The 20577-nt window shown below is 45.3% G+C and overlaps 1 protein-coding gene across 3 annotated transcripts; it reads right to left on the reverse strand.

Moving 5' to 3' along the window:
• Positions 1-11635: 11635 nt before the first annotated feature.
• Positions 11636-20098, reverse strand: RAE1 (ribonucleic acid export 1). 3 transcript variants are annotated; one of them, XM_084271463.1, is made up of 13 exons: positions 20027-20098; positions 19383-19479; positions 19134-19238; positions 18214-18306; positions 17687-17773; positions 16610-16696; positions 16284-16355; positions 15608-15715; positions 15171-15277; positions 15008-15083; positions 14313-14507; positions 12806-12891; positions 11636-11899 (listed from the first exon to the last, which is right to left on the reverse strand). In XM_084271463.1, coding segments are annotated over exons 2-13 (1107 nt in total). In that variant the 5' UTR covers positions 19473-19479; positions 20027-20098; the 3' UTR covers positions 11636-11898. The 3 variants fall into 3 exon arrangements, with proteins under 3 accessions (XP_084127589.1, XP_084127588.1, XP_084127587.1); XM_084271462.1 differs by having other exon boundaries at positions 11636-12229; XM_084271461.1 differs by having other exon boundaries at positions 11636-12891.
• Between the last annotated feature and the right edge of the window lie 479 nt (positions 20099-20577).

Consider the following 20577-nt stretch of genomic DNA (forward strand, 5'->3'; position numbering starts at 1 on the left):
GGTCCCATGAGTGGTCAGCAATGGGCCTGCTCTCCGTTGCCCCCGTTTTGTCTCCTCTGAGGATGGGTACCTCATCACAGGAGGCTGCAGGACTTGTGAAAGAGCTGCTGTACCACAGCACTCATAGAGCTGTGTGTGCTCGTAAGTTAGAAAACTCATGTTCTCAAGAAAAGAAAAAAAAAAAGCTGAAAAAGCTACATGGTTCCTCAAAATGCAGCCCTGGAGAACACTCGAATGATGGAGTGCTTGAAATGCTTTAATTCCTCCCCTCCAACGTGGGTTAGAAGCTGGGGAGTGGGAGGGGGTGGTCCTAGAAAGCAAGTTTCCTTCAAGGTTCCCATCACCCAGATATTTACCAGCCAGAACTCCAAGAACTACCAGGGGCCACAGGTTGATGTTGCCTCTGTGGGGTTATCAGTTCGCAGCGAAGGAGATTTCTTGCCACGTGATAAATGCAGGGGTAACATCTTAGCAAAAAAAAAAAAAAAAAAGAAAAGCCAGTGGAGTTCTAAATCACCTTTGGCTCCGAGACAGCAGGTTCAGGCTCTGCAGACATTATTCTTTTATGGAGCGCACAGAGAAAAGCCAGTTATTTCAAGAGAAAGGAATGCCTTCATGTCTGCGCTCCATAGTTATTCATTAATATTTTTCTTGCACTGCTTCCATCGTTCTAACCAGCCCGTGCTTCCTAAAAGACACACAAAAATAAAAGCAAAGGAAAGCCACTGAACTTTTCATTCCAAAAGTGCCAGATTTCAAGACTCGGACATGTTTCCATTGATTCCTGCAGAAGATGGAGCTGGGCCAGCAGCACCCAACATCCCCGCAACACTAACAGCCTTCTGCAAAAGGGCCTGTCACGTGGGAGCCTTTGTGTTCTAGGCAGTGGTGTGTGTACGTGCTGTGGCTGCCCCTGATCTGTCCCAACAGCAAGCCCAGGGTACCCCATGGGGGTCGGGATGCAGCCAGGGGCCGGGGCCTCTCTGCCACTGAGTCATTCCCCTTCTGTGTCTGCATGACTTCCACCACAAACTGCGCATCAGCTGCTTCCTGGGCCGCCTGAGTTAACGACAATCCAGTTGGCATTCAGGCGCTGTCCTTTTACAGGGCTTCATTCTGCTCCAAAGGATGGCAGAGATTCAAATCGTCCGAACACACTTGCGCTGCTCTGCAAGGAAAGCAATGCTTGGAGTTCTCAGAGGCTACCAGAGGTATCTTGGTCCTTGATGCTTACCCTGGCTGGGGGAAAAGAAAAACATCACGTACCTTCCCCCCCCCCCCCCCAAACACGAGCCCCGCGTCTCTCAGCAGAGGAATCCCAGTTCCTCTTCTTCCCTCAAGGCAGCAACAGCAGTTCTCTCACAGGCAGAACAGAATAGGAAAGAAATTAGTGCTGAACCTGTGCCTGATGAACCAGCAAACCCCACAGTACCCCCGGCGTGGCTGGGGCAAGCAGGCATTTGTTTTGCCACCCCCTGGAAAGCCGGACAGGAAATTAAATCCCCCGTCTCATGGTAGGGCTATTCTAAGCACAGGGCCTAATGAGCTGTTACCACAAACAGAGTGGGAAAGCGAAGAGAAGGTGGGTAACTTTATGTGAGTTCATTTTTTTAATGTTTTTTCCCCTCATTCTTCAGATAAAGCAGTCATCTCCCCAAAACACCAACAGATTAAACTCAGCCACCAGATTCAAACTGCAGGAGCTTGGCAGAGCCGGTTCGCTGATGCCCTCCCATGCTTTACTACAATGATAAGAACACCTGAGAAGTAAGTTTCAAGTCCCTCTGGTCAAGGAGAGCTCCTGCAGACACAGGTGTATCTCAAAGTATGAAGCTGCATTGCTGGGCAATGTTTAGCGTAAATCCAAGAGTGGGCTGCAAGCACAAGGAATGCAGAGCTGATCCGTGCTATTGTAGGGCTGTGTTTAGTTCTTTGTATTTATGAAAAAAGCAAAATTACACTGCTCAAGGAATGAGGAGGCTTGGAGAGAGTTACCTGTGGCAGCAGCGTGCAACCATCTGTGTTCTTAGTAGGCAGGATTTGTATTGCATATCCAGAGCATCCCATTCTCATACAGATTCCGATTAATTCTATGGCAATTCAGCACAGTTAGGAGAACTCACTGACTTTTTACTTACACGTTAATATGCTTCCTTGAGGCGTCTGCAAAACGGATACACAAAGGCTCCTTCTGGTGGACTTGAGCAGCATTATCCGAGATGCAGCAGCTGCAGCTCACCAAACCGAGCGTCCTGGAATCCACAGAAAAGCAGAGAGGAGGTGGCACTGCAAGAGCTGCCAGGCTCAGAACCACGCAGAACCGCTCCCTGCATAAAGGAAGAAAAGAAAATTATGGCAGAGGGAGTTTTATGTCTGGGAGCACAAGAACAGGACAGAGAGACCAGGAAAGAAGCAAATTCATTGCAAGGGATAAGTTAGTCCTGTTGCTTGCCTGCTGCAAAGTATTTTCTGTTGGTGTCCCTCCCTTGACAGGGAGGGGTAGGACATGTCAGTGGAGCACTGGGGTGCTCTCCTTGTACACTGGTCTGAGCATTTCCCTTCCTTCCTTCCTTCCCTTGGGTCTTTGGGGAAATTGTGCTGACATCCCATGTCTGATCTGAAAGCCCCTGGAGAACCTCCCTCCTTTGCTGTGAACTGACAGGTTCTGCTTTTAGAGAGGAGCAGGGCTATTGTGGGGCTCAGACCTGGTCACTTTCTGCTACTCCTTAGCCAAGAGTTTGCTCGGATTTTGTCATGGACACCCACTTGCTGGTCGCAACAACAAGGAGATGAAGCATCCCTCTCAGAAGCTGCACAGTTAAATAAGTTCGCAGGAGAGCAAGGGACTTACTGTGGGAACTGTTTGGTTTGTTAGTTTTACTAATGCTCAGTCTGGATGCTGGCCACCGGCAAGGCTGTGAACAGTAGCGTAGCTGGGAGATCTCGAGGGAAGCTGCGTTCAGTGGCATTTGGTTTAGGTTATAGCAGGAAATTCTGCATCTGGGCCCTTTGTCTCAGATTTTCTGCTTTGATGCCCTGAACACACCATAAGCACTGCTCAACGTGGAGCTGCTGCAGTGAGAATTAAAGGTAAAAATTCTTTCTCTTCAGGCAGCTTTTAACAAAAGATTTGAGTAGAGGATGCTCCTAACCAGACCCCATTCTGAATAAGCTTTTGCTTCCATAGGAATCTTCCCATAGGACTATTTCCTCTTCTGAAATATTCCAGAACTGGGGATGCCCAGCACACTCTACTTCCTGTGCTGGTGACAAGCAGACAGTGGGCTCCTGCAGGCACAGAATGGGCTGTTTTAATGATGCAAGTTACCTGCAATAAAAGAACATTGTGGGTTGCCACATGGATATGGACATTGGTACCTCAGGGACTGAGAGAAGCAACAAATGGAGCACCTGGACCACAAACACATCTTGGAGAGTGAGCAGCTAAGGGAAGGAAGTGAGAGCAGTGGAGATCGTCACAGCGGGGAGGCTGGGCTGGCTTTCTGAGCAATGAAAACACCACCCTTGAGTCAGACAGAAACTTCTTTTCTGGCATTGTTGGCATCTACATCAAATAATTTTGCTGTTACTGGTACTGTAACAGCTTCCCTGAAGTAAGGGAACCCTTGCCTGTGACTTTGGGTCTTTGGCCCAGGCGTGAATAAGCCGATGAAACACGCTGTCATGTTCATATTGCAACTAAATTACGCAACAAATCCGTGAAAGCCACACTAGCTGATTTCAGTTTCTTCTTTACTTTGTAGGAGAAGACAGGAAAGGGATGATAAAGGTCAGAAACAGCAAGGGAATAGTATAGAGCAAATCTGCTTCCGAGCCAGAAGTTTCTCTCCAGATTTTCTACCACAACTCTTCCAATGATAGCAAGTAATGCTGAAAGAGGCTGTAAGCCAGAGAGGTCCGTTTTCCTGCTATTAACAGTATTAGGTGATGTCAGAGCATGACATATGTTGGCTAAAACACATCCCACTTTCTCCCATTTACCTGTGGTGATGCCATGGAGGACAACTCTTTGGGAACAGGCTCAGGTATCTCCAGATCTGCAGGGCAGGGCACGGAGAGGAGGAGGAGAAAGATAGAGACAGAACCATTACTCCTCATCTGCTAAACACAACCTCCAATAAATATATTATTCCTTTCCTGAATTTCTGCACAGGAATTCTGGCTCTTTTTAGCTCTCTCAGACTGGAATTTAATTATCGAATAAAAGGGATTTCTTCCCCAAATAAGTTTTTTTAGACAAAAAACCCATTCGATTTGAGTCAAAGCTTATATCTCAAAACAGTTCAAGAAATGTTTTCACTGTTTCAATTTGATGCTGTATTTTGGGAAAATATTAATTATCACATCAAGCTTTTGTTAGTGTTTTGAAAACCATAAACTACATTTTAAAACAAGCAAGAAATCATTTCGTGTTCTTTAAAGGAAGGAAGAAGAAAAGTTCAAGCATTTTGAAAAAGCATTAATCCTCCCTCCCCCCAATTTAATTTTTTTAATATTAAAACTAAGTGGTATTTTCTGATTTTAAAAATGAAAATGCCAGAAGGTTCCTGACCATCTCTGCCTGAGCTGCCAGGGCCACATCCCATGACCTTTCCATGGGAGTGCACATGACATTGGTGGCACAAATTGTCCACTGACTCCAAGGAGGGAATGCTCAGGAAACAGAACAACATTAAATGAGGTGTCTCAGCTCTGGGCCAAACAGCACAGTTCTACAGGCAAGAAACACATTCCTAACAGCTCAAGAAAAGCCATTTCAGAGCTGGAACATGTCATAGCTCTGGGTCAGACCTCAGGTGGGCTCCTTCTGTCCCAACTTCTCACACCCATGTATCTCTTACACCTGAACATGGCCATGTTCATTGTGAGCATTAAATGCGCATCTGGATCTTCTGCATTTGGTGGGGTCCTCCTCTGCAGGCTGCTGCCTTTTAGACCTTACTGATAGAGACTTGTCTGTCTTGTCACATCCAATGAGATAACAACCCATCTGCCCTGGTATCACCCTTCTGATTTCTGATACTTTTAGAGGGCATTTAATGCTCACAGTGAACGTGACCAAGTGCAGAATACCATACACACACATAACCCCCACAATTGGCATGGCACATAATTAACCTTCATCAAAAGTTTAGTTAGAAACTCTTAGAGCCTTCTAGTTACCATGTCTACTCTGTGCAAACACTGCAGCAAAGATCCGTTGCAGTGGCTCTGAGCAGGGTGTGAACACAATCGAACTGTCAAGACATCAAAACAACACATCAGCTCTGGATACAAAAGCTCTATCCATGGAGCCTGGAAAGGTGTTTGAAAAGAAAACCATGGTTACCTGGACTGAAACCTGGGCAGAACGATTCCAGCTTCTTCATGACCTCAGAAGGCCCAAACTGTAGCACTGCCACACAGCCACAGAAGGGCAGCACAGGCACCGACTGCAAAGTCAGGGCTCACTCAGTGATGCAGTCTGGTCCCACACAACACCCACATCCAGCTGGCTGTGGCATCGCAGCATCACCAACAAAGCAAAGCCATCAACAGCTCAACAGGCCGTCACCAGCAACATGACATGTCCTGCGCTGCCGCAGGCAGTGACATCAGCTGAACATGACAACAGAAACACAGGCCCAGCGAGTGCATCATGCTGTTTGTTAGTGGATACAGCTCACGGGGGAGAGCAGAAGAGAATAAAGAGGGTGTATCTCACGTGCATTCTCAGAAAAACAGAAAAAGATTGACAGGTCAGTGGATCTGTATTTCAAGCTCGTGAATGAAGTGTGTGGATGGGCACTACACCAGGAAATCCGCAGTGCTTCTTGGAGCATTGCTTTCCTTTTGCCAGTCTGGGCGTGCCAAGGGCAGCCCTACCCCACAGGACATTTTCAGCAGCCTACAAGAAGAAAAAACAACTTTTCTGTTCCCTTATCAGAAGGACAGCTTTGACAGCAGTGTCTGTGAAGATAAGGAGGCAGAGTAAGAGCAAGGTAGTAGTGAGTAGGCTCTCAGATGTCTCTGTGATAGGAAGGTTACTACTGGGGAACTTTTCCCTTGGCCACACCACATTCAGAACAGTTCAGAGCATTCAGTCATCTTCTCTTTCATTTCCTCACTGTAGCTGGCTGGGCCACCAAAGAAAGGTGCTCCAATGATGAACTGGATGACCTAAGCCATTGTGAAAGACAAAGGTTGGCGTTACAGAATGACTCGAACTGCATCGCACAGCCTATGGCTGAACAAAAGCTCGAGGGGAGAAGGGTTCAATGAAAAAAGGGTTTGCTAAGCTCTCCCCTTTTAACAGACATTTCCCACCTCTCTGTGCTTTTGTGAAAAGCTGCTTCAGTCCAGCAAATATTTCTGAAACTCTACATGCCTACGTTTGAAGTCTGGCAACACTCAACAGATGTAAAAGTTGTTCTTTCCACATACATAGGGACCGCTCCGTAAATGAAACATTAATGCGTAAACAGCCAGTTGCTGCCTGCAGCCCTGCTGCTCCAGCCTGCCAGTGAACATTATGTAGATAAAGGAGACGAGTCAGATGTCTGCAGAAAGCAATTACCTGGCACTAACTGGTATCTGTCCTTTCGAGCCCATAGAAATCCCATGCCGTGCAACAGCGGGAGTGTGGCAGACAGCTGCCCTTCCAAAGGAAAGAAGATTGTATGTTAACTCTGGTTTTAGTCATCTGAGAGTACTTTGAGCTCTCACATCTCTCCTGCACTTTACAGAGCTCAATAATCATGGTCTATTCTAAACAAAATGTATACCCTTTGTCGTAGATTAGCTGTGGTGGTGTAGGCCAACAGAGAAGGGCGACTGAAGCAGCTGACAGCAGCTCAGAAAAGGAATCTTGAACTTACACCTTCCTGGGAGACACCACAGCCATGATTAAATACCTTGGGAGGCTTTGAAGAAAATCCCTTGCTAGAGTTGTGCTTCCCAGCATTCCCAGGAGCTGAACATTATCATTCCCCTTATCTGGCCCAGCAAACCAAAGAACGCAGCACTCCTAACGGCTTGCAAATAAGAAATATCAGTGACAGAAAGCATTTGGTATCAAGCTACAAAGCATTTGGTCCTACACCGTAACAGGAGGAGGAGAGACAGAAGTGACCCGGACACTGCAGAGGCAGCTTCCAGCGCTTGTCTGTTACCACAACAAACTCCTCACTGGGTCTTGGCACACACGCACTCTGCAGGTAACGCAGTTATTGACTGGGAAAGATAAACTGGGCAGTAAAGGGTAAACTCTCCCTAGTCACAGTTAAGAGCATTACCTTAATCTTTTATCTAGGCCTGCTTTTCAGTAGCACTTGATACAGGAGCTATACAAAACACTTCCTTGAATGCATAAAGCCAGAGATTAAGTTACACACAGTTGAAGATCTATGCCGCTAGTAAAACAAAAGCTCCTATATTACCTGGCACACGCCTGCTAAATTATTGAAGTGTCTCTTCAAGCTGGATATATTCACTGGATAATTAGTCAACAGAAGGAAACAGTCTCTCTTTACACAGCTAATGTTGACGGGTATTATATCTTTCGTGTACTGTAACAATAAGTATTTGCAGAACTGATGCAGCACAAACATTTGCAATTGCTCCGGTGATGCACAAGTGGTCCTGGGGCACACATCTCCCTCTGCAATGCTGCCTCAGCCACATGCTGCCTCCCAAGTTCCGAACAGCCCGAATTCCCTTTACCTTGTGCAGCACGATCCCCACTCCAGAAACAGGTGAATGGTAAAAATAATAGAATCTTTGTTTTGCATTTGAGGAAGGAGCCTGATCAAGCTGAAATAGAGGTTGCAAGCCTGCCCCCAGCCCTGTGCCACGCTAGCCTCCGCAGCCGGCTCAAGCAGGACCTACCGGGGCCGCACAGACAGACCACTGCCAGTTCTCATCCATAACCTTGTAGTTGTGGTGCTCCAGCACGCCCCTCCCACGGCTGCATTCTCACGAGCTTGTGTCCTGCTGCAGGTTGTTCTGACCTGGCAAAGGAAGAACAGGAGTTTCCACACTTAAAGCATCTGTCCCACTGCCGAGAGCCGTAGGACGGACGCTGCAGAGCCCATATACAACCCTAAGCTCACCTGGAAATGAGAAGAGATGCCTTCCAGCTGCTCAGACGTGAGCCGGAGCATGTAACATGCAGTTCTGCAACACGCAGTTCTGCCAACCCCAACTCACAGCTGGAGGTGTGCGAAAACTGGCACTATCAACACAGATCCTACTGGGGTTTTCTCTCTTAAACTCCGGCTGTTTCCCAACACCAAAGGGACACACAGGTTCTTTGAGGGATCCTCAGCAGAATGATGATGGTGCTAAATCATAGCTAAAAGTAGTTAAAGCCTTATTTTCTTAGCAGGTTGTTATGCTGAGTATTACAGAGAGTTTAATGAGCATGGTGTATGATTTCCACAGCCAGAACCAATATAACACAACCTGTGGTTAGCGTAATGCACCATTTATAGTACAACTTAGGATTTCTAATCACCTAGGCTCTCTGCAGAGCTGGTCAGGTGCTAACACATAGTTTGTTGTATCAATATAATGTTCACAATCCCGACTCAAAAAATCATATAAAAAAGCACAAATCACTCAATCCTGTGAGGAAGCAGAGGAGGATGAAGGCTGCCCTGGCCTCTGGGAAGTCACAGGTCTTACCATCCAGCAGCAGTTTGGGTCCAAATCCTCCACTTAGGGCTGTCTGGTTTGTCTACCAAACTGGGACGGGACCTTCAGGGCCTGAGAATGAGGGAAAGGGAACGAAAATATGGCCTGCTTGATTCAGAGCGGTTGTTTGCCATATAAAATGGTGTTAGCTATGCTAACCACACTACTGAGGGCTATGTGTACCTGTGACAACATAGCTACGGGGGGCAATAAGCAATTTAAAACCGTAGCTGGATTGTGTAGTTCAAGACTATTTCACCATCCAAAAATGAAGAGACGTCACATTGCAAAGTTTTCTGAAGAAGAGCCCTTGTTTTTGAGTAGCTTATCACTGAGCTTGCCTGCTTTAGTGACGTATTTTTGTTCACTTTTTTCCTTCTTCCTTTAAGAAATCCAGTTTAAAAAAACCTTGAGTTCCTTACCAGGTTTAAACCCCCAGTCTGCTATGATAGCAGCAGGAAAACTAGTCAAGTTATTAAGATGTGCCTTAGATGGAGATGTTAATGAGAATGCTAGCAGGCAACAGTCCAGTTAATCTGCTTACTCAGCTCCTGATTCTAAACTCTGCAATTGCCCAGTCCCCAAACATGCTACTAACCCCTTTACTACTACCCAGGGCCCCAAAGCTCTAGCAGCTGCACCAGTACATCTCTCTGAGCAGCTAAAAGAGCATCTCACTGCGTTCTAAAACCGCCTTGGTTTGCATTTATATGAATTTATTCTGTAAAACTCCGAAGTATTTCCACCTTCACCCATTCTCTGAGTATCCTGGGATAGCTTGACACTGCAGTGACTCTCATCTTGCCTCACAGCCCATGCTAGCAGCTCCACATGTGCCCAAGCTCAGCAGGGCCAGGCACAGCAGCCTGAGCTGCAGCAGCAGCACCATCAATGCTGCCATCTCCTGCCACCGCAGGGATTTACAGCAGCGTTCCAGCACGCTGCGACTGCGAGCACAGGAAAATCCCAAACAGGAATTGGTTTTATTTTCCTGCTTGCCCAGGAGCTGGGCTGCACTACTCACCAGCATCTCAGCTGACAGATGGTACTAAGGACTCAGCGCCTGACTGCTCATGGCTGTGCAAACGTCTCGCTGGTTGTGAAAGGCTTTCACAGGCACTCCCCAGCAGTTGCTGTGTTTTCAGAAATACACCTTAGGAAGCCAGCATTCGAGCCTGCTGGCAGGTGGGACTCGCAGGAGGAAGGTGAAGATGCCTTATCTGAAAAAGTCTATAAAGCAGCCCCCCACAGGGGGACTGAACGAGGTGCTCTTTGTGCTGAAGGTTATCTTTCTGTGACAGAATGCAAACACTGACAGCAAACTGTCCAAAAAAATAATTAATTCTTTTATCTACCATCCCCATGGTTTAGCTTTGTGTACATGCCTCAGGTCTGACATCCTACTTCATTCAGGTGTTTTGCACAGGGACCTGTCGGGGAACAGCAAGCGAATACACTTCTAGACTGTGCCTAACACTTCTTTGGTGTAGGAACAAGCTCTTGTGGCGTGTTTGATGTCTGAAAGGAGACAGCTGCATGTTCTCTGCAAGAGAACCTCACACTAATTCCAGGGAGGAGTAAACTGCCAGTGTGTCCTTTTAACTTGGGTAATGGAAAAGGAATCAGTTCAAAGTTTGACGCTGTCCTCCCAGCTGAACATGTCTAGCGTGGACTGGCACGTCATGGAAAACACACCCTTCTAAAATTAGTCTGAACAATTAATGTGATGACTAAATAATTGTCAAACCTCGTCGACAGATAAAAAGAAACCAATTCCAACAGGGGAACAAGGACTCAAAATATGAAATCTAAACTGTACCACCAAGCAAGATGTACAGGTCTGGCCTCAGAATGACAGTGTAGTGTGGACAAACTTAGTATCAACTTCAGTGGGTGCAGCTCTCCAGGACTCAGTAGAACTGTACCTGCTCAATGCTCCTTCACGCTGTTAAGTATTTAAACAAAGAATCAGATTTTTTTTAAACAAGAAACAGATGATACATTCCATTCCTCCCTGTTTACGCCAGTGGGAGTCCTGCACGCAAGAGATCAGGATTTTTATATGGTGGTTTTTGCCATCAATGATCAACACACACTTAACCTCGAGCCTGCCATTGCTTGGTGGCATTTGTTTGCCTAGGAAGACTGGAAAAACGAGCTAATTGACCAAAGATTACAGCACAGTGATCCCAACCTTTAAAAATAAAATTCAACAAAACCAAAACCAGCATTTGAGCAAATGACTGGCTATTGATGTAACTGCTGGGAACTCTTTCTTACCTTAAACAAATAGTCCACAAATGTGCAATCTAAAGCCATGTCCAGCATGAAAGTAGCAGGAGAAAAAGGCCCTACAAACCATCCTGAAGAGCAAAACCCAGAAAAGAGCATCTTGAAATAATAGCAGAGTGTATTCCATGGACCTTCCTCAACTATACCAAACAAGAAATACAGACCCAACGAAACATGGCAGTCACTGTTCAGATAAGAGTCTGGAGGCTGAAGAACCAGTGGGAGGGTTTGAAGGTTACAGTGTGCTTCATTTGTACTTCATACACTGTCATGGGTCTGGCTGGTAAGACAGCGAGGCACCCAGCTCATTCTCCTAATATGAAAGTCCTTCCCCACTAGTCCTTGTATTTCTCTGTTGCAAAACCCCAGGATTCACTCGTAATGAAAAAGCAACTGGAAAAAAAACATTAGATTCCCAGCTCAAGCAGCTGGAGGAAAAGTACTTTACCTGCAGCAAAGGCATCTGAATTACAGTGGAAGGACAAGCAGCTGCTTTTAGAAGCAAAGTGCACGCACAGCACCCTGCCTGTGCTACTGTAACAAACTTCTGGATATAGAAAAAACATTTAGTACAAATTTTATTTGAAACGTAGCATGAATCCATAACCATAAGTGTTACAACATACAGTTTTACAGAGAATTTGTACAGTATGACAGGTATTTCAATACATGCTCCTCCCCCGCTTTTATTTTGTCAATATCAAACAACAGTTAAACAGGAATCATAAGCATTCACTTCTGAAAAGGAAACTTTGGCATGTATACAACTCTTAACTAGCCAGTTGACAGCGGTAGATTCAAGTCAGACCCACTTGTTTTGTTTCAAAGCATTTTTGATCAGGACGAAACTCACCAGCACTATTTTCTAGTTAATACAAAAACGAGTGCTTTTTGTTTGTCAGTCCAGAACTCCCTGTTAAGGGACAAAAACATATTAAGAGAGATGAAAAAGATCCAACTTTTTAAACCCTAAAAGGTGTCAGTTTTAAAGCTGTTTAGGCCACGAGTATTGTGCACGCATGGGTTTGGTCATGAACAAAACAAACCCTCTGATGGTTTGCTCATAGTACTGAACTAGAGACCACTTGGCACGACTGACAGTTTCTCCTTTGGACTAGAAAAAGCACGAGGATCATTGGCTCAGTCATGTCCGTTGCTGGAGTGAGAGACAGATGTAAAGTAGTTTGTGCTGTGCCTGTCTTCTGTCTCGATTTTCTGTCACTGCTGTTGGCCACTTACATACCTACCAAATTAATCCAAAACATCAGGGAAAACCACTTTGCAGGGCATTTCTTCCTGGCACACAGCAGACAGTATTTCCATTTTAAGAGATCAGAAAGCAATAAAAGAACCCCTGAATAGTAAGTAGTAACAAGCCACCTCAGAGAAGAATTACTCACAATTCTTCAAGTACTTACAAAAAATACAGTATTTATACAACCTCCCCAGAACTATTATATTGAACATACTTTAATGTAGGACTAATAAAATAAATCCATAGGTACAAATGGCCGCACTTCCTAGCAGGAATATTTACCCCAGACATAGATTTTGCTGCCATTTCATTATTGCTGCGGAACAGCGGTTATGTCACAGGAATATTACCCTTTCTCACATGTAGCAGAATATTTAATGTGAAAAAATGTTCTCTTGCAAGTCAGAATACATTTAACGTCATTTTTACAGTCCCTGCTAAATGTCAGCGATCCAAAGTTGACTGAACCGTGGCACAATAGGGCACAAATGGCAGAAGAGCAGTGGAGCAGAGGCAGGAATGGCAGAGAAACAGCAGAGTAACACAAGTCAGACTCATACTCACTACTTCTTATTCCTAGGCTTTAGCTCTTCTGCTGCATTTCGCAGGAAAATGTAGTTTTTCTTTTGTGGATTATAAAATTCATGACCCTAAAAAGAAAAAAACCCCACATCCATATTTGCTCTCTCCAAAGAAGAAATGTAAGCATAGCCTTAAAATGTAGAATATGAATATTCCATTCATTCGGTTTATTAATGCTTGATCTTGAAGTATTTTAAGATCAGATATTGGGCAACACTGGAGGGTTAGAAACAGCTTACTGTAGCAATTAATTACAGGACTGTGCATGTAAGTAAAATTCACACACATCTCTAAGCTCTACTTTACAGATGCAGCATAGGACCTCAATATCTTTTTTTAATGTTATTCTAGGCAAAGAAACTTTAATGGCCACCCACCCAGTTTCACTCTGTATTTTCTATTGTTTAAATAAAATACTGTCACATTTTTTCCAAGTGAAGCCCAAGTTCTACAGGCAAGTGCACAACATCTCTCCGGCCTGCAGATGCAAATCAACTACTCTGCATACTGCCATGGTTTGCACATGCATTACTGACTCAGTACACAAGCATTCCAACTAGGGAGAACAAACACCAATAAAGCTATTGAAGTCCAACACATAATTTGAAAATTGCCAGCTCCACTCGAGAAAAATGGTTCTAGAAAGGACAATTAGTACCTATCGGTTTTACTATTTAATACTGTTTTAGAGATCTGAGAGATACTGGGATACATCTCTACCATTCCAGTGTGCCCAAGCACACAGACCAGCAGAATTCACCTGCTCCAGTGCCTCACAAAGTTCTCTGGCTTTGGGCAGCCCAGAAGACTGGATACAGCGCAGTAAATCAAAATCTTCCTCTTTCTGTGGCATGCAGTCAAGTTCATCTGCATGACTTCTGCACTCACCTCAGTCAAAACCACGTGGAATGCTCTCCTCAAATGTAAAAGCGCTAGTTCGAATGAGCAAGGAATACTTTTAAAGGAAGGTGCTACTCCATTAACATCAGTGACATTTCAACCTTGCTACCTGCTCTTTAAAGTATTAAGTATCGATTCTCACGCGATTGTTTGCGATTCTCCTGCCTTTATATGAATTAAGGCTGATTTAAGCATTTTAAAAAAGTAGTGACTAGTTATAAAGTTCATCTCCAAAAGCAGCAGAGCTGTGCATTTCAGAGAGGTTTGTGGGAACCTGTGAGGGTGCCACATCACCCCACGACACTCCCCATGGCAGAACGGGTGGGAGCAACCTGAGGAACTTCTGAACCACGTCATTTACAGTTTGCTCATCCACATCTGCGAGACAGTGTGGTGTAGCACTCTCCACCAACACCCAACGAACACACCACTTCAGGGTTAAACCTCATCAGAAGCAACTGCTGTAACGTGTCTTGCACACTTCTGGAACTGGACTCAGCTACCATTTATAAACAGACAGCAAAAGCCTCATGTGAACAGGGTACTCTTAGCTGTCAGCTGCATCAATACGAGCCGAATCCTTTCTTACCTTTGACCAATCGTAACTGGAAGCATAGGCAAATATATTGCCGTTGTGGTTGAAACAACAAGCAGATATGGGCTGGTCCAGCTGTTCTGATGTTTTTAGCTTTGTTCGTGCATCTTTATCCCAAAAGCTGAATCTACCATCAGATCCCACTGTTGCAAGAGTACCGTGGACAGGGTGAAATGCGATCCCATTTACCTGCAGAACGATAAAACACCACACATGGGGACACTCCCAACACATGTATCCTAAGAGTGTAAATAAACAGGTAAGGTTTTTTTCAACTAGATATAGTTCTTTTTCAGAAAAACAACAAAATTGGGTGTGTTGTCTGGAAGAAAACCAAACAACGCCCTCTCTGAAGCACCAAGAAAAGCAGCATCTTTTCAGTAGTACCTAAAAGTTCAACGCATAATCCCATTACACAAAGACATTAATTACTACTTCACTACCAGCAACACTCACAGGTGTCATCTCCACCAAGATGACTTAATGTAAGATTGGTCTGGTGCTTGTTTTACATTAAGTACAAAAACTACTCTTACCTCATCACATACAACCAGGTCTTTAAAGGTATGTCAAAGCTAACTTTGGGCAAGATAGAAGGTGAAAGAGAACAAACAATTCATAGCCAGTTTTACATTAAGAGTGAATACTGCCCAGCATAAACGATCTAGTGGCATATGCTCAATACTCACAGCATAGATATCCTGAGGTGCTGAGGTGTTTGTTCCATTGGAGCGATGACACTTAAAGGTGAAATTATCTTTTGCACTGTGGACAAAAAAAACAAAAGTCTTTTGACTTTCCTTGTTGTAAAGTGAGCAATAAATAAAGGACATTTTATTAAATGCTACTCACGGATTTGGGGGGTTGATATAATGAATAGCTACTCTTCCTTCAATACTTCCAAGGGCAAATCCTGTAGGTTTGTTCACTTTGTCTTTAAAAATAGCAACACAGCGATGCTGAATGTGAGAAAGATACAAAGGATTTTAGACAGAGGCCTGAGGGTCAGATTTTAAGAACGCTGTTTGTTTTCTGTGGGGACACAAACATATCAACACAGAGTAAAGCAAACCCACAACCAAGGTCAAGAAATAGGTCAAATTCTATTGAGAATTTGGCCCACAGTATTTACATTTCTAAATGCCTACGAAGGTCAGCAATAGATCAAGGGCAAATAGGACACGTGTCATACCAAGAGAAAGCACTTTGGTTTTGAAACCCTGTTTGTCTTCACCAAAAAATAGCAAGCCCGGAATTCCAACAACCTTTTCATATATATAACAATTTACCTGGTGTTTAAGAGGAGATTCTATTCGTCTAAATTCAGAAGGTTGATTCTCTAGCTGATAAACTATCAAACCCCTTTCTGCAGTGGCCACAGCAGCCATAGGATGAACCTGGACAAAAATGTAAAGTGAAGAAATGCTTGCATTAATAACATGGCAGAGAATTCTATTTGCCATTTCCCCAGCAACTCCTGAAGAAGTTAAAGGAATTGAGGCTATTTTCTGGAGGAAAGAGAAGGAGAGGAAGGGGAAGAAGAGAAAGAACAAAGTTCATTTGTAGACTTATCTTCAAACAGAACAAATTAGTTCTTCCCCACCAAGAAATTAAACACACCAAAAATATTCTGATTATTAGCTGACCCTTCCAATGTGAATCACAATAGTGGTAACACAAATTAATCCAGAAATGAGGGTACGTCAGTCCTGTGCTGATTTGGGTTTGTGTATCCTTTTAACATCACACATAAGGTTGTATGATGCAAATAACTGTTTTCCAGAGGCTGATCAAGAAGATGAATTTATCTTTTACTGCTAAAATCACCCAGGAGTTGTACTACTACTCTATGATTCCATACCAGCAGCAGGTATTTCGTGCTAGCCTACAGAAGCCTCCAAGACAGAGTTTCCTCACAGTCCCACTCACACAACCGATGCCAGGTTACCCTACATCATGGCTTACCACATCTGCACAGTAACATCTCTCAGGGAGCTGCAACGTCATCATAGGTGTTGGTGAACGGGTATCCCAGAACTGATGGAAACAGAGAAACAAGCAAATTTACACTTGGAGTTGAGGATGGGCCAATTGAATTACTTTAGTAAAGAGAAGGTAATTGGTACCACGTTGTTTCATTCTTGTCTGCAGTCAGAAACTTGCAGCTCTCTGAAGTGAGGCCAGTTTTATTATTAGGGCTTCATAAAATATTTTCATTTCACATGCATATTTTCATGCAGAGATTACTAGTGTGCATTTATTGTGTCTATTTATTCAAGTAAAAATCCTACCTTTAAAGTTTTATCCCAGCTCCCTGTCATCACACAGCTATAATTGGGTGCTTTAATCCAATGGATAGTCTTCACAGGAGCATCATGCTGAAGGAAAAAAAGAGACAAACACACACATGCATTTACTAAGGTAACAGTCCAAATTTCCTGTTTGTGCTTCTCATTTTTTGTGTGCATTTACACTTTGTATCTATTCAAGAAAAGCAACCCATTGTTTTAGTCACAGCAGTTAGGGTAATGGTTGGTCATGACCTTACCATGTTGTTTAGTGAGATAAAATCACCCACATTTAAAAAAAACAAAGGTTCTTGACACAAAGCACTAAAAGAACTACAATCAGGTTACCCTGTATGGGAAGGCAGTCACAGCAGAAATACAAATTATGAACAGCAGGACTTATTTATTGATAAAGGATATCATCCCCCATGTTCAAAATCAACATTTTAATATGGTACATTATTTATTACAAAGGAATATAAAACCCAGCTCCTTCTCACAAGAGCTACAGAAGCCTGTATTAATTACACCAACAAGATTTTAAAAGCAAGGCTGAGAACATGAATTTTATCACCTCAATTAAGATACAGGAAGCAACCATTACAAGGACTAACTCTCCTTGTACATTATCTAACTGGCAACTCATTTTAGTCACAGTAAGTACGTATTGTGTGAACAGACATTCACTTTAAATTGAGAAAGTAAATTATAATCCTTGTTACTGTTGGAGCAGTAATTTGCTTGTTTGTGCAAGCAAATTCAATGATCTATTTTTCCCTTGTAATGCAGCTCTAGGTGACTTACTGAGCTTTCAGCAGCAATAGGAAGAGCTCTCACAAGTAAAATAGGTGACAGCTGCACAGGTTATTGAAATCACGTCAATTGCAAGTCTCCCTCTTCATGTGCACTTCTTTATCTCAAAAATATAAAAAGCACCCTACAACCTCTACTTCATACAGCACTATCAACTTCAGGAGCACTAAACATTAGCTTAACTTGCTAATGAAGGTAGCTTTTAACAGAAATAGAAAAGGGACAAAAAAAAAGGAACAACTAACAGCTTGGGGCTTGCTTACTTACCTGTGCAATCTGAATAGCTTGATTACTGTTGAGATCCCACATTTTGGCAGTTTTATCACAAGAGGCAGTAAATACTTTACTCCCATCCTAAAAAAAAAAAAAACCCACCACAATAATAAGGCCAAGACATTAAACAGCTTTATCACACAGTATCTACCAGAAAATGGTCAAGTCTTATTTGCTTCTAGTAATAGCATAACATCAACGTCATGTGCACAGGGACTGTAAGGTGAAGAAACATGCAAACTGACATTTTTTACAACTAACAGTAATAAATAGAGAAAACTGTGCTAGCTATTATCAAGCTTCAAATATGCTCTTACTTTTAAACTCACTTTTAACCCTCTCACGCACATGCCAGTGTGTTCTACGAGGCCACGCTTCGCATGTATTTACAGTAACATCAGTCTGGACAGTAATCGTGGGGCTGCTCCTACACGTGACACTCGTGTCTGTCTGGAAACCACCTGCCAATTCACTTAGGAATTTGGTAAAAACTGTTGATTTGTTTTTAAATAGGAACGTACATCACTCCAGCAGCCATCTAGTACCGGCCCTGTGTGCATCTGCTGAGCCTTTGGAATTGTCTGTCCATTATCTTGAACTTCCCAGCAGCGAACCTGTAACAAGAGAAGCATACACAGACCAACACATTAGCACTGAGAATTTAAAAAGACTTTTCTTCAAGACCCCAGCCTTAGTTTATCCAATGAAAAGCATCGTTATAAACACAAAGCTTTTTTTCACAACTAGGAAAAGCTTTTTCTCACTGATTACATTCCTTTTATCTGTACCACCACAACTCAACCCCACCTCCAAAGGGCCTTATGGTCATATAACCTCCCAGTACTCTCCTGGAGAACCCTTAACCCTCAGCTGGAAGAAGCTGCCTGCTGCAGGCTGCTGGCCAGCACACCAAACAGAACAGTTAAACCAACGTGCTCGCGTTTGTGTTCCCCTCCAGGTTTGTGCCTGCTGAGATCCTGCCCTTCAGTCTAAAGAAACACCCATAAGGTTGTAGGAACTTTTGAGACTACACTATCAAAAGGCATGCTTTGCTACTGTGTTTGTGATGTTCACTGCGTAAAGCTTAACTATGTCAGCCCAACTGAATAATGAAACAAAGCTAAAACCCACCCAACCAGGAAAAAGAAAGATCAAAGTAATAAAAAAAACCTAACAGGGAAAACACTGACTGCGTATTCTGAGCTGAAGCTTAGAACACACAGGCAGAGGAACAGCTTATCTGAATATCACAACTGAAATTCACAGTTGAAGAAGCTCAGTTATACCCATCTTAGTGCCTTGGCACCAGACACGGATTTTTAAGTTCTGCAAAGAGGAAGATTTTCAGGTGCCCCAGCACAGGTTTCCAGGATCACATTTTGCAGTTTAGGCACCACTGCTCCCACTTTATTCATCTGCAGGTGTGACTACGAGTACTTACATCATTTGCCCATGATCCTGCAATGAGGAAATTACCAGGCAACGTTGGTGGACTAAATGCTAAACAAGATATGCTGTCATCAGGTGGGGATGTTACTTCTATATCCTGTAAAGGGAAAAAGGGGGGGAAAAAATGACCCACACTTGAAAATGGTGTGCTGAGAGCCTATTACACGTACAGTGTGATGAGCAGGTATTGCTGACACACCGAACGGCAGCAGAGGGGGTCCCATGGGGGTACAGCACATACCTTCATCGGATTGTGGTTATCTGCAGTCGTGCTGCCGAACATGCTGGTACCTCCGGTACCAAACCCTGACGTCGACCCAAAGAGACTCATCCTTGTTCTGCCAACGAGGAAAAAGCTCCCTGAGACCCTGGAGTATCCCTACGGTATCTCACCGTAGCGCTGCCCCACAGCCCCTCAGCCCGCCAGGAGACACCCGGCCATATACAAACACATGGGATCTACAGAACCCCCACCAGCCGCCCTTGGCGCCGCTGCCGGACCCCTGACACGGCGGCGAGGATCCCCCTCCGGCTGCGGTGCTGAGCGCTTCCCCCTGCCCTGCACCCAGCTCCACCAGCAGACCCGCCTCAGGGAGCCCCGCTCCGGCCCAGCCCGCCTGCGGGCACGTCCCCTCCAGCACACGCCCCGGCCTCGCCTCTGCCTATTGCCCGCTCGGGGGGTGCCTGAGATGCGCGGCGGGCGAGGATGCGCCATTTCGCCGGGGTCCCGCTTCCCTGCCGGCAGAAACGGCCGGCACGGGGAGCGGCTCGTCCGTGGGGCTAGCAGGGGGCGTTTAAGTGGGGCCGAGGGCGAGCGGGGCTTGGGCGGGGCGAGGCGGGGCCGCCCGGGAGTACAGCGCAGACCCCGCGCCGACCCTCGCTCACCCGTATGGCAGGCCCACTCCAGCCCGCGGCCTCCGGCGACACGACACACCAGCTAACGCGGCGGCGGTTACGACAAGGGGGCAGGCCGCAGCTCTCTGCGCAAGCGCCGCGGCCGGTGGGGCGGGGACAACGCATGCGCCTTGGGCGGACAGGGGCTGGGTTGGAGGGCAGGCGGGAGGAGGGTTTGAACTCGCGTGGGCTGGGTTGTCGCCTGGGAGCTGCGCTTGGCGTCGCTGCCCGTGGCCAGCTGGGGACCTCGGTGCCGCTGCCGCTTGGAAGAGAGAACGAATTCGATTCTCTTTTCCCCGTGCGGGGCGACCGGGGCCAGCTGAGCGGCGGCGGCTGGGCAGGCTGTCAGACCTGAAGGAGTCCGGGCGGGCCGGAGCGCACACGCAGTCCTGTGAAGCTCGGTTCCCGCCAGTTGCGGCCCTGGGCACTGCCGGCGCTGTCCGTGCAGCGGTACCTGCACTGCCGGAGCACGGCGAAACGCCCCACGGCTGGTGAACCGAGAGCATTCCCCGTGACATCTCACCCCTGGTTGCACAGAGCAG

The sequence above is a fragment of the Gallinula chloropus genome (assembly GCF_964237585.1).
Source record: "Gallinula chloropus genome assembly, chromosome: 16".
Lineage (NCBI taxonomy): Eukaryota > Metazoa > Chordata > Aves > Gruiformes > Rallidae > Gallinula > Gallinula chloropus.